This window comes from Brassica napus, chromosome A1, assembly GCF_020379485.1.
Source record: "Brassica napus cultivar Da-Ae chromosome A1, Da-Ae, whole genome shotgun sequence".
NCBI classification, from domain to species: Eukaryota; Viridiplantae; Streptophyta; class Magnoliopsida; order Brassicales; family Brassicaceae; genus Brassica; species Brassica napus.
The window spans coordinates 13,116,158-13,129,836 of NC_063434.1; the positions used below are offsets into that span (position 1 = coordinate 13,116,158).

A 13,679-nucleotide genomic window follows, 5' to 3' on the forward strand; every position below is an offset into this window, starting at 1 on the left:
TATTAAATATTATTTTTGTATTATTTTATATTCAGTTTTGACCCATCGACCTTCAAAACTAAGTTTTTTATTAGCAATATTTTTAAATTTATTTATTTCACATAATATATTATTATATATACAAAAGTCTAAGATATGTCGATTTTTATACATGTTTTATATAGTTTTTGAATGTTAAGCCGTTATATCATCGTATTATATTTTTAGCATAAATATTTTATACTTATAAAAACTGTTTTTATTTTATAAATGATAACTAAATATGTATATATTAATGCATAATAATAGTTCATTGCTAATTACGAAATTAGTTGAAATATTTACATAAAATTTTGAAAATTAAGATAACGTTATAATATTTTCAAAAGATTTGTTAAACAAATTATATATATATATATATGCATATATTTATTTATATTTATATTTAAAATAAAAAGATATCATGCATAAATGATTTGTATTATTAACTTTGATAAATACATGTTAATTTATATACGTGTATTATTTACTTTTCTAATATTAACACTTGTTACATACATATTAAATTTCGAATATAAATACTTACAAAAATTAAAATATATAAATTTAACAATTTAATATAATTTAATCATATTTATCATAATATAATAATCAATAATTTCTCTTAAAATGATTGATTATGATTATATAATTGATAAAATTATAGAATTTATATTTTTAATATTATAAAATATATAATGTATAATATTATTTCATAACTAATTTCAAAATTAATGAAAATATTTACATACAATGTTTTTGAATTAAGATCTTGTTAAAATCTTTTAAACATATCTACTTGTTAGAAATTTTAAAATATATATTTATATTTAGAATGAAAAGATATCAAAAGATATTGTGATTAACGTAGTTCAAAGATTCTATATATTATTAGTCTTAATAAAATATATTTAATAAAAAAATTAAAGGATGGTCCAAATTATAAAACAATACATGAAAGAATTCATTATTTCTATTTTAATAGATAATATAAATTATAGTTAGAAATTTTAAGAAAATAGTATACAATTTTTTTTAATAATAAAATCTTAACTAACATTAATTTATAATAATATTAGAGTACTAATCACGAAATTAATCAATGATTCATTTTATAATAATATTTAAAATATCTAATAAGATTTTGTAGATTTTTTTCTCAACATATTTTTATAATTAAAAAATAAGACAATTTTATAGGTGAGTTGTTATATATGTCAATTATTTAAGATGTGATATCTTAATGATGTCATAATGTTAATTAGAATTAAATGAAATATAATTTTCTAGGGAATGTCCATTTAAAAAAAAAAATCACACATGAAGAGAAGTTGTGACTTCTGTTTTAATATAATAGATACTTCTTTAAACCGTATTTAGTGAATCATGATTATATTTAAGTTGCTTGAAAACATATTTCTCATTCACTGGATATGAGGATATACACATTGGATTAGGTTTAGTTATATTTTATGCTCAATTATTAATTTTAATAAATATTTTTAGTAATTTACCTGATAATTTATTCTTATCTTCAAAGTAATAAAAAAGATTGTGACAATGTTATCATAGTTAAATTTATATTATATTTAGTGTAATAATATTAAAATATTATATATTTGTTTACATTATATTTGGTTTAGTAATATTAAACCGGTTCTAATTTTAGTATATATATCATATAAGATAGGATGAATCATCTATCTTTTAAGATAAATTTATTAGGATTATCAAAATCACTCATTTTGATAATTTTTGACAAAAGTTGGCAAAGATTCGAAAATATTTATAGATTATTTACGAAGTGATTTTTTTGATCTCCCGTTGAAAGTTAGAGTATTTAAGGTCTTCATTACCCTTAATAAATAATAATATTATATTAATTTGTTAATATATAATTACTATAAATTAAAAAGATTTTATATTATGTTATCCAAAAATATTTTACATCATAATATTTTAAAAATAAAAATAAATCCATATATAAAGTTTTATGTATATATATGAATGTTTTCAAGTTTATTTTATGTAATAAAATATATTTTATTAAATAGAAAAAACTTTATCCTATATAAAGACTTATTAATACATCTATTTACAAATATTTGTAAGATTATTAAGCCCGTAAGTGCGGGCAAATCACCTAATATAAACTTAAAACATGAACTCTAAACACTAAATCATCAACTTTAAAACTAAACACTGAAACATCAACTCTAAACCCTAAACCTTAAACCTTCAAATCTAAACCCTAAAACATCAACTCTAAACCTTAAACGTAAACCCTAAACCCTATATTTTCTGAAATTTGAACCCTAAACCCTAAACCTTCAAATCTAAACCCTAAAACATCAACTCTAAACCATAAACATAAACCCTAAACCCTAAACCTTCAAATCTAAACCCTAAAACGTCAACTCTAGGATTTTAGGGTTTAGAGTTGAAGGTTTAGGGTTTAAGGTTAAGAGTTGAAGGTTTAGGGTTTATAGTTGATGTTTTATGGTTTAGGGTAAATTTTTAAGGGTTTAGAGTTTAGAGTTTACTTTTTAGGGTTTAGGATTTAATGTCGTTAGTTTAGGGTTTAGTGTCGATGGTTTAGGGGTTAGAGTAGAATTTAGGGTTTAGGGTTTAGAGCTGATAATTTAGGGTTTAGAGTTGAAGGTTTAGGGTTTAGGGTTTAGAGTTGAAATTTTAGGGTTTGGAGTTTACTTTTTAGGGTTTAGAGTTGAGGTTTTAGGGTTTAGGGTTTGTATTTCAAAGAAAAAAAAAAGATTCAGAATTGATGGTTTAGGATTCGAATTTCGAAATAGTATAATTCGAGAAAAATTTAAAAAGTTATTTTTTATTTTTTTTAGATTTATTATTTATTTAAATATTTATTTGTTATATATGTAAAGAGCAATTATATAAGAGTCTTTTACAATTTAATGAAAAATGTATTTTTGAAAATATTTCTTTGTTGGTAGTAAACATGAATAATGATATCACCAAAGTGGTATAAGTGAAAATTCCCCTTAAATCTAGTGCTGGGAATATGAATCATTATCCGCGGGCCCCGCCCTATTTGACCCGCTGCGGGGCGGGTGCGGGTCGAGTGATTTGAAAAATTTGGTTCACGGGTGCGGATGCGGGTTGAGTGATTTTTATGCGGGGCGGGTGCGGGTCAGCCAAAATTCAGCGCGGATACCCGCCAACCCGCAAAAACTAAAAAAAAAAGATTTTTTTTAAAAATATTATTTTTAAATAGAAAATTTTTAAAAAATAATTTAATTTTAATTATAAATAGATTAATATTTATTATTTTTAATAAAAAATATTTAAAATATTAAATTTTATTGTTATTTTTAATAAAAAATATTTAAAATATTAAATTTTATTGTTATTTTAATAAAAAATATTTAAATTAATAATTGTTAATATTATTAATATTATCCGCGGGTCTAGCGGATCACCCGCGGGTTTTAGCGGGGCGGGTGCGGATTTCATATTTTCTTCTTGCGGGTCAAGCGGGTCAAATTTTTTGAGTAAAAAAAATCAGTTTACCCGCGGGTTGGCGGGTCAGCGGGGCGGGTTTGACCCGCAACCCAGCTCTACTTAAATCTTTGCTAGGATGAGGGAATAGAGATATACATAAAAATCATATCTTCGAAGTAAGATTGTTTAATTTGAATTTTGGTCTGGTCTCGGCTCAGTTTTTCGATATTTTGGTTTATAAAAATTAGATATCATATTAAAATCATATATGTTTTGGTTTGGTTCAGTGTATATACTATCTTATTTTGGTTTGCTCACTTTTAGTCTAGTCTTAGTTTGGTTTTTTGTTTTTTTGGTTTATAAAAATTAGATTCCATATAAAAATCATATTTATTTTGGTTCGGTTTGTTTTATATACTATCGGTTTTTGGTTTATTCAATTTTATGCCAAAAAATTAAACTATATTTATCTTCTATTACATTTTTTCAATTTAATTTTGTCTGATTAAAAATAAAATTTATTAAATACTACTCTAATTTTTAAATAAAATGTTTTTCTATTATATTTAACTATTAAAAATAACTGTTAAATAAATTATAGTTATTACAGATTTATAAGAAGAAAAGAAAATGATTAATAATATACTAAATTTAAGACAAATATATGTGAATTATTCAAATTAATGTCTTAAATATCAAGATCATATAAATAAAATAAACTACATGTATATTAGTATATTATGTAATTTACATAAAACTATACTACTATATTTAAATTAATCGGTTTATAAACTGAACTCTATCTATATACCACGGTATCTAAAAATAATATCTATTCGGTTTATACGATGTTATCAAATCAAACTAATTTTTCTATTTAGATTTGGTTGGGTTTTAGTTGGTCCTGTTTTTACCAAATTGAACACCATTAATTAAAATTACTAAATAGTAGATAGTTTGCAAACGTGTTTCTTCTACTACAATGAAAATCCTCGCTATCGAAATCAGATAGTTGTTCATGTATATGCATCTTAAATATAATACGAAATATCGTAGATAGTTGGTCTGATATTTTGCATCTTAAATAAAAAATTCCATATTTACCTCATACCGACTTGTGTCTCAAGGCCATTATATTGGATATTTATGCATACAATATTAAGTTAATAGTATTGAATTCTTCTTTTTTTAATAAAGAAACTATTATTTATGGGAAATTTTCATTTTTACTATTTTTTTTGGTACAATTATTCATGTTTACCACTATTAAGGAGAAATTTTTAAAAATACATTTTTCATTAAAATGCAAAAGACTCTGATACCATTATTCTATATATATACATATATATAATAAATAATTATTTAAATAAAAAATTAATGTTTTCGAATTTTACTTTTTCAAATGGGCAATTCTCATAAATAGATAATTTTCAAGTTTTGGTCTCAAAAATAGACCACAAGGAGGAAAATGACCAAAATATTTTATTTAATAGGTAAAAGGACACTAATACCCTAGATATATAAAAAAATAAAACAAATAAAAAAAAAAATATATATATTTTTATAGTTTTAGATTGTATGTTTTCAAAATTTGTACTTTTTTATAAATTGTTTTTTTTTAATTGTTTTTCAAATTTTCTTTTTGTAATTCTAAAATATTTTTGAAACCATTTTTAAAATTTTCATTTTCAAATTTTTAATATTTATTTTCTATTTTATAAAATTTTAAACTTCAAACCCAAATCTTCACCTCTTAACTCTAAACCCTAAGGTTTGGATTAGTTAACCCTAGGGGTATAAGTGTATATTTACCTCTTTAATAAAACATTTTGGTCATTTTGATTCTTAGAGTCTATATAATTTTTTTAGTGCTATCCTAGGGTATTTCTCTTTCCAAATTCGAACTTTTTTTAAATTTTTTCGAAAAAAAAAAATTTCGAATTTTTTTTCAAAATTTATTTTTGAAAATCGAAAATTATTTTTGAAACTGTTTTTAATTTTTGTTTTTTTTAAATTTAAGTATTTATTTATATATTTATTAGAATACTAAATTTTACATTCTAAAAACCCGTCCTCCAGCTTCTCAACTCTAAACCCTAAGTATAAATTAATTAATCCTAGGTGGTTATAAATGATTTTTTTTTTCTAAAGTGAAGGTAAAAGTAGTTGGTGTGTAAATATGAAAAGTGATGTTATGAATATGATATTTTTGACAAATTTTCATCTTTTATATGTAACTGTCTCTATGCCCAGCGAATATGGTCTCTAATTTGGTTTATTATAACTTATTATCTTATACTTTATGTTTGGGTTAATATAAGTTATCCTATTGAATTGATTTTAGATTTACAAATTATTAAATTGCTTCTTATGCTGTCATGTAAAGTAAATTGACAAGTTTTTTTTTTAATTGATACATAAAGTTACAACTTTTTAAATGTTTTTCAATTATATATAGGAGATATTTATATGTAGGATGAACTAACTTTTCAAATTGCAAATTTACCTTTTAGATAACTATGCATCCAATTTTACCTATTTAAAAATAATTCACCGACCTACTCATGTAATTATCGCGTAACTTTTGATACCTCTTATGCTAATATTATACTTATCTTATCGTTTGTAACATAAACAAATCAAATTTATGCTTTTTCAAATATATTTCGAGTAGACTTTGACTATTATAAAACAGAATTTTCGTGCCAAAGATTCTGACTTAACTCAAAGGGGATTGATTACGGTTAATCAACTTTTGTCTGGGTCCTCTCTCTAAACAAACTTCTAGTAAGAAGCCAATAGAGATTATACAACAGGATTGATTGCTTAAGGTATGGCTAAAATCTATTTTAATTGATTTTTTAATTTTTTCTATTTTGTAAAAATATCGATTTGATTCATATGCACATACGTCTCACAGAAACATCGTTTCTCTATCTGAAAACATGTTCTAGCTAGATAGGTGATCAATTTGCTTTAATTTATCTTTGTTTTTCATCAGCATATAATACGAGCTGATAACCCCGTTTCCATATTCTTATAGTTAATTAATCTCATTAGTTTTCAGAAATTTTTTAAAATACACCGTTGTTAGTCAGTTATATTTTTTTATTTTTTTTATATATATTCACATGGAGAAGATGTCGATGCCATGCGCTGCTTGCAAGTACCTGAGGAGAAAATGCACACAAGCCTGCGTGTTTGCACCTTACTTCCCACCTAACAAACAGGAAGATTACGCAGCGATCCACAAGGTATTCGGAGCAAGCCAAGTGGCTAAAATTCTCAACGACCTTCACCCAAGCCAGAGACAAGACGCCGTGACCTCTCTCGTTTACGAGGCACAAACTCTTCTTCTTGACCCGGTCCATGGCTGTTCTCGTCACGTTTACAACCTCCAAAATCAGCTTAAAGACCTTCAGGACCAACTTCAAATCGCCAGGAACGAGCTTGTCTCTTACAATAATATCATCCCATCGCTTGACCTACCTCCTCCGATTACGTATCAGCAAAACCATCAAAACCCTATGTTGATGCCTGTTGTGTCTAATTATGGTGGCCCGTTAACTTCTGAACAGTTACGCGAAGAGGCTCATCGGGTTGAATCTGAAAGAAGCGCTCAAGTGCCGCAAATGCAGCCAAACGCAGCACCCTCAAAGAGGGATGACTGTCCATGACAAAAAGATACCATCAAAGGTATATATCATGTAAATAGTTTTGATGGTAATGTCGGACGCTTCATATAAAAAAAAATCATGGTTTTTGTTTCATTTGTTAAAGAAAAAACTTCATAATTTAGGACAAGCGTGATCTCTCTAATATTCTAATAGAAGATGGTTGTTTCTTCTGTGTGCATGTAGGGCTGGGCAAATAAACCAAATCCGAAAATCCAAACCAAACCCGATCCGATAAATATGAATCCGATCCGATCCGAACCCGAAATAAATACCGAATGGATCATGTTTTATGATATTTCGGGTGATGGATATTATCCGAACCGAACCCGAATCTAAATGGATACCCGATAGAACCCGAAACATTCAAAATTTCAAAAAACAACTTGTACCAAACATGATTTCAATTCCTAATATGTATTCAAAATTTATTGAACATCTAAAATAATTATCTATTATACGAAGATTGATGGTTGAAGGTTGAAGTTTTTAGATTTTGGATTTTGTTTTCATTGAATAATGTTTTTCATTTCATGAGAACTTGGTTTTCGTTTTATGTTTTCATTTATTTGGTTTTCTTTCGATCAATAACTATGTTTACATTTCACTTGATTTTGAATGATCACATTTGATGTTCCTTTCTTTTTTGAACCGATTTTATTTATGTTTTGGTTACAAAATATGTACAAATCAAGTATTTTTAAAACCAAAGAACCGATTTTACTTATTTTTTGGTTACAAAGTAGATATAAATTAGGTACATTTAAACCGAAGAACCGATTGGGACCCGAACCCGAAAGTATATCGGTTTGTACCGGTTCTTTGAAGATTTACTAACCCCGACCCGAACCTGATAGAACCTGAACCGGTCCCGAACCAAATTTTTATATAATCCGAATGTGGCTGATTTTGATAAACCCAAAAAACCGAAACCCGATTGGACTAATCCAAAACCCGATTGGGACCCCGAATGCCCAGGCCTATGTGCATGTGTAGTCATTTTGGTAGAAATATATTAATCATAGGCGAGTTAGCGATATCTATTAATGAGGTGGCAGTACCATGAAGAAGAGATGTTATCTTTTAGTATATTAAAAGACTAGGTAATAATCTGCGCCTTGCATGGAATGTGATTATTACTTTCGTTATTTTTCAATAAGGAGACATTAATCTGTTTAATCAGGATATCGGTTCGGTTTTAGATCATTTTTTGGTTTTTAATCTCCTAAAATATAAATATCATTTTAAATCAATATTTATTTGGTTTGTTCGGTTAAAATGTTTGATGTTTTTGGTTTTTTTTTTCATGTGGTAATCAAAAATTACTATTATTTGTTTGTTTTCATGTTATGAATCTTAGATAGTCGTAATGTCGAACAAATGGTTTCATATTATAGTTTTCAAACGGATAATAGTTAAAAAAGAAAAGAAAATTATTAAGACAAATCATTTTATTACAATTTGGTCGATAGTGAAAGAAGCATTAAGAAAAAAAATATTTTGTGGTAAATACTTAGTTGTAAGGTGCTCACGTCAATGTGCATATGTATGTGTATGTAAAAGTATATAAAGATGGTTGATAAATATATAAAGATACTGTTAATTAATATTAAATGATATTTTTTTCAAAATAATACATGAAAAATAAAATTCTTAAAATGTAAATATTTAAAAACAAAAATACTGTAAATATATGTAATTCTTAAAATGTAATTATAAACTATAATATATAACTTATATATAATTCTTTGAATATATGTATATATATATATATGCATATAACAGATCAAATTGGATATATTTTCCTATAGATATTGATATTTGTGATTTACTTTTTTTTATGGATATTGCATTTTAAGTATTTGATTTGCGTCGTAGAGTAACATATATCCGAATTTTTCGGTTCGAATCAAAACGGATAACGAATCGAATCAAAATTTATGAATAATTTGTCAAGATCTATTCGTAAACAGTAAAAATAACGTAAAGAAGAACCATGCATGTAAAGTTTTATATTAAAAAAATGTAAAGTACATAGTGTGAACATATTTATGTAAAATTCCGCTGAGAAGCTCTCTACATGTGACATGTATTCATTTTAGTGTGAACGCATTTATTATAATGCTTCTACATGTGAGATGTGTCCAGTTTACTGTGAACGTATTTATTACAATGATTCTCTTTTAATATATGATTGTAATTTTATATTAAAAAAATGTAAAGTACATAGTGTGAACATATTTATGTAAAATTCCGCTGAGAAGCTCTCTACATGTGACATGTATTCATTTTAGTGTGAACGCATTTATTATAATGCTTCTACATGTGAGATGTGTCCAGTTTACTGTGAACGTATTTATTACAATGCTTCTCTTTTAATATATGATTGTAATTTTATATTAAAAAAATGTAAAGTACATAGTATGAACATATTTATGTAAAATTCCGCTGAGAAGCTCTCTACATGTGACATGTATTCATTTTAGTGTGAACGCATTTATTATAATGCTTCTACATGTGAGATGTGTCTAGTTTACTGTGAACGTATTTATTACAATGTTTCTCTTTTAATATATGATTGTAATTTTATTTAAAATTTTCTATTTCTTAACTAGTGCATTATTTGATTTGATTTTATTAATTAATGAACGCAATAATAGAAATAACAATTTGAAGAAATTAATGTCAAACTTATATTTAAATATAGAATTACATTTATAATAAAACAATTTTAAAGTTTATTACAAAACGGACGAGGTATTTTATTAGAACTTAGAAGCATCAACTCGGAGGCGTGTTACTTCCTGATCAACGAAACACAGAAATTAACCGTTGGTTTGTTGCGCAAGTATCGTAACGTTGGGCTAAATGGTATGTATACTTGTCGAACAGACGATCCATTATGGCGCTTCCAAAATGAGCAGCAAGCATCCGTTCGGTAATGGATCTTATGGTTTTTGCTCTCTTTCTAACGACTTCAAATACACATGATTGGTCCACATCATCATCATCTTTCACTTCAGTACGACCAGTTTTGTATGAAAAGAGAAGACCATATACTGTCTCGAAATTGTTGATCTTGAAAGAGCCCTCGTTTTCAATGACTTCCCTCACCTCGTTTTCGTCAGGATTGTAAAACGGCAAGTTGAAAGATTCCACATCTGATTCCTTCACTATCCCCTGCACGCAAAACGTTACCCGAAATCGATTAGAACTACGATCTAAATGGATACTATAATTTGAAAAAAAAATCTAGAATCCCAAAGAGTCATTATAACAACTACTTCATTTGTTTCATAATATATGTTAGTTTAAAACACGAAATTACGAAAACTATATTCTTCAAAAAGTATCATTTCATATATAAACTAAATACAATCCAACCAATGATTAAAAACCTCTAAATTGATTACATAATATTCAATAAATAAAAAATATATAGAAATGTGAAAACAATTTTTATTTTAAAACAAAAAAAAACTTTGTAAAACAATTTATATTATGAAACCAAGAGTACCTCAGAGACCAAATCTAGGAGGGAATGAGATATCAACGACCAATTCTGGAAACAATCTTTGGATAAAGGGTCCAAAGCTTTCCTGCCCACCAAAGTGAGAACCATACGTCCATTAGGCATTGTCTCCTCCGCACGCATTCTTAGAAATAATGAGAAACCATTCTTGAACTGAGTCAAATAACTCTTGTACACATTCGGAGGGCATGGACTTCTAAGATACACGTTCGTCTTGTTTTCCTCAAGCCCATCAGGAACCTTAGAAAGCCAATGGAGACTCAAAGATGAATGAACAAAATGGAGAGACTTGCTTGGGAAAAGTCTTGAGTAGAATGAGCCTGGGACTCCTGAGACGAAGCACTTCTCTTTGACATTCATTTTCAGCTTCTCGTGGAAGTAAGGGAGCCATTTGAAGGTAGTGTTGAAGTCGTTGTCTGGAAGATCGTTCAGACAACAATCTATCTCTGGTGGATTTTCTCCTTTTTGTTGGTATGATTCTATGATGGTGTTGACTATTTCGGACGTAGCCAAGAACGTGTTTTCTCCGGAAGAACACCCCAAGTCGGCCACTTTGATACACTCAGGAAACCCCAATTTCACTATCACTTCCTTTACGTTTTCGACCACAGCTAGTTTTGCATGGGAGTTAATATTTTTCTATAAGAAGTTGAAAAGTAAAGTTAATCATTCATACGGAACATGAAAAACCTTGAACCAACCAAAATAAGCCTATAATGCCTAAGATGAGAGACACAGAAAATGCATATGTATTATCAGAAAGTTTTTTTTTGAAAAAGTATTATCAGAAAGTTGTTATCAAATTATCTAATAATACATTGATTTGCGATGTATATATAAAAATATGTTTGCCAAAGCGATATGGTTCATATGTAGCAAAACCAGATTCATAGTAACAACTTTTTTTGTCAAAGGATTATAGTACCAAGTATACAGAAGCACTTACCTGCACCTCGGAATTATTTGCATAACTATGTTCTCCATCCCCACCCTTCATGCTAAGAACACTCATGATAAAGTCCCTAATGTATATAATCTATTAAGACTAAATTAAGAAAGTCGACACTAGGATTATAAATATATAAGCACAAGAGGGAAGAAGAGTACTCTTTGAATTTATTAAATTTTTATTTATTGTTTTGCAATATGGAGAATTATTGGATTTGTAATGTCAGGAACCATAGAAATGTGTGTATGGACTCTTTACACGTTTATATTTTAAAATAATTTTATTTTCGCAAAATCATACAATCATGAATTTTCACACTAGCAATAAATATGCGGCGAGACTTTTTGTGTGATATTATTTTGAGAAATTAGGCCACTTGGATAACAAAAATTAACTATGTACCCATTACAATTTTTTTTTTTTGAATTATATAGAGGTATCCTGGCCTCACAGAAATGATCCAGACTAGTCACGTGTTGCCACGTGTCGGTCCTCTGTCCCTGGTGATGCCGAAATGTTAATTCCCCAGTGGCCAAGATTCGAACTCAGGTGGCGGTACTCACAGCTGTAAATCCTTTACCACTAGAACTAAAAGCTCCGGTTACCCATTACAATTCATAGGCTATAGTATTCTGTATATATATAATATTCACTTACTAACCGTTTGTTTAGCTTTTGTGGAAACACTATGGCCTCTAGTGGTCAAGTTTTAAAGGCTTCTACATCTAAGTCAAGAAGTACCGTCGAGAATTGATCTCACATGGCAGTTCAAGATGATGCAGTCATACGTGAATCCTCATAAGATATGTAAAATTGTCGGCTGTAATATCGTCTGTGTAATGTTTCTCATAGTTTATAATAGCATAATAACCAGACAAAAAAAACGTTTCGTTTAGCCAGAACCGTTTGATTTCCCTTCTTCTTCCTCCCCTCTCAATTTTATTTGATATATATCTTTTGTATTATATGTAATTCAACCAATTAATTATGTTGATAATACATATAGATTTTTCTACATTTGTTATAACTTGAAAAAATTTCAAACAATATTTTTTTTAAAATATCAGACGAAAGTTATACTATACTATAGCCCTGGGCATTCAGATATTAGCTTCGATTTTGGCTAGGAACCATTCGGTTCCGGGTATATCAGATAAATCATTCTTATACCTAATAAATACTTATGAGATTTCGGTTCGGTTTCGATTCGGTCTCGGTTCAGTTTCGGATACCCGTTTAATATATGAATCAAATATATATACAAAATATATTATTTAGCATGTTAATCTAAGTGGTTTAGTGGTTACACACTTACACATTCGTCAATCTAGCTAGAGTTCGAGTCACTAAAGTACTAGTTTTATAAGTATTTACTGTATTTTAATATAGAATACAATATATACATGTATGATATAAGAGAGTATATAACAGATTATGTGGTATAGTGGTAATAATGTTCTCACTTTTCATGTCGTCCAATTCGGGTTCGAAGTGGGGTGGATAACATTTTACCTTATATTAGAAAGCTGAATTTTTTTTCCGGATATTCGGATACCTGTTCGGTTCTCGGTTCGGTTCTGGTTTGGTTATTCGGATATAGAAATGTAAGAACCATTTGGGTATTTTAGGATTTCAGTCCAGTTTCGGTTTTGGTAATTCGGTTCGGTTCTGATTCAGTTTTTCGGTTCTGATTTTTTTGCCCAGAATTACTATACTATATCTGAACCATATTAAAATAGAATAATACACCTAATTTAAACCTAATTTTAAGTATATTCAAAACATTTTTTGCTGATACTTATAGTATATTATTCTATTTATTGCAATAGCATTTTTTTTCTCTCCTTTCTTTTTCTCCTCACTCTTCTTTCTCTTTCCCCTCCCCCCGCCTCCCCTCCCTCTCCCTTTCTCTCCACCTCCCCAGTTGAAGACTATATCGGATTTTATATATTACGTACGTAATGAATATAGTACAGTACAATACGTTATTTTCACATTATTTATCAAATGTAAGTATACACATTTCAGGGAT

General features: G+C 27.9%; 1 protein-coding gene and 1 pseudogene across 1 annotated transcript; one reads left to right on the forward strand and one right to left on the reverse strand.

Moving 5' to 3' along the window:
* The first annotated feature begins 5,608 nt into the window (after positions 1-5,608).
* LOC106352528 (LOB domain-containing protein 28-like) lies at positions 5,609-7,335 on the forward strand. Its single transcript, XM_013792143.3, has 2 exons — positions 5,609-6,323; positions 6,633-7,335. Exon 2 carries the CDS (start codon positions 6,633-6,635, stop codon positions 7,167-7,169), a length of 537 nt encoding a protein of 178 aa, XP_013647597.1. The 5' UTR covers positions 5,609-6,323; the 3' UTR covers positions 7,170-7,335.
* Positions 7,336-9,845: 2,510 nt separating this feature from the next.
* LOC106351718 lies at positions 9,846-12,277 on the reverse strand (annotated as a pseudogene).
* Between the last annotated feature and the right edge of the window lie 1,402 nt (positions 12,278-13,679).

Bases quoted from the DNA above. Each gene is read 5' to 3' on its own strand.
- LOC106352528 (XM_013792143.3), top strand. From the start codon at position 6,633: ATGTCGATGCCATGCGCTGCTTGCAAGTACCTGAGGAGAAAATGCACA.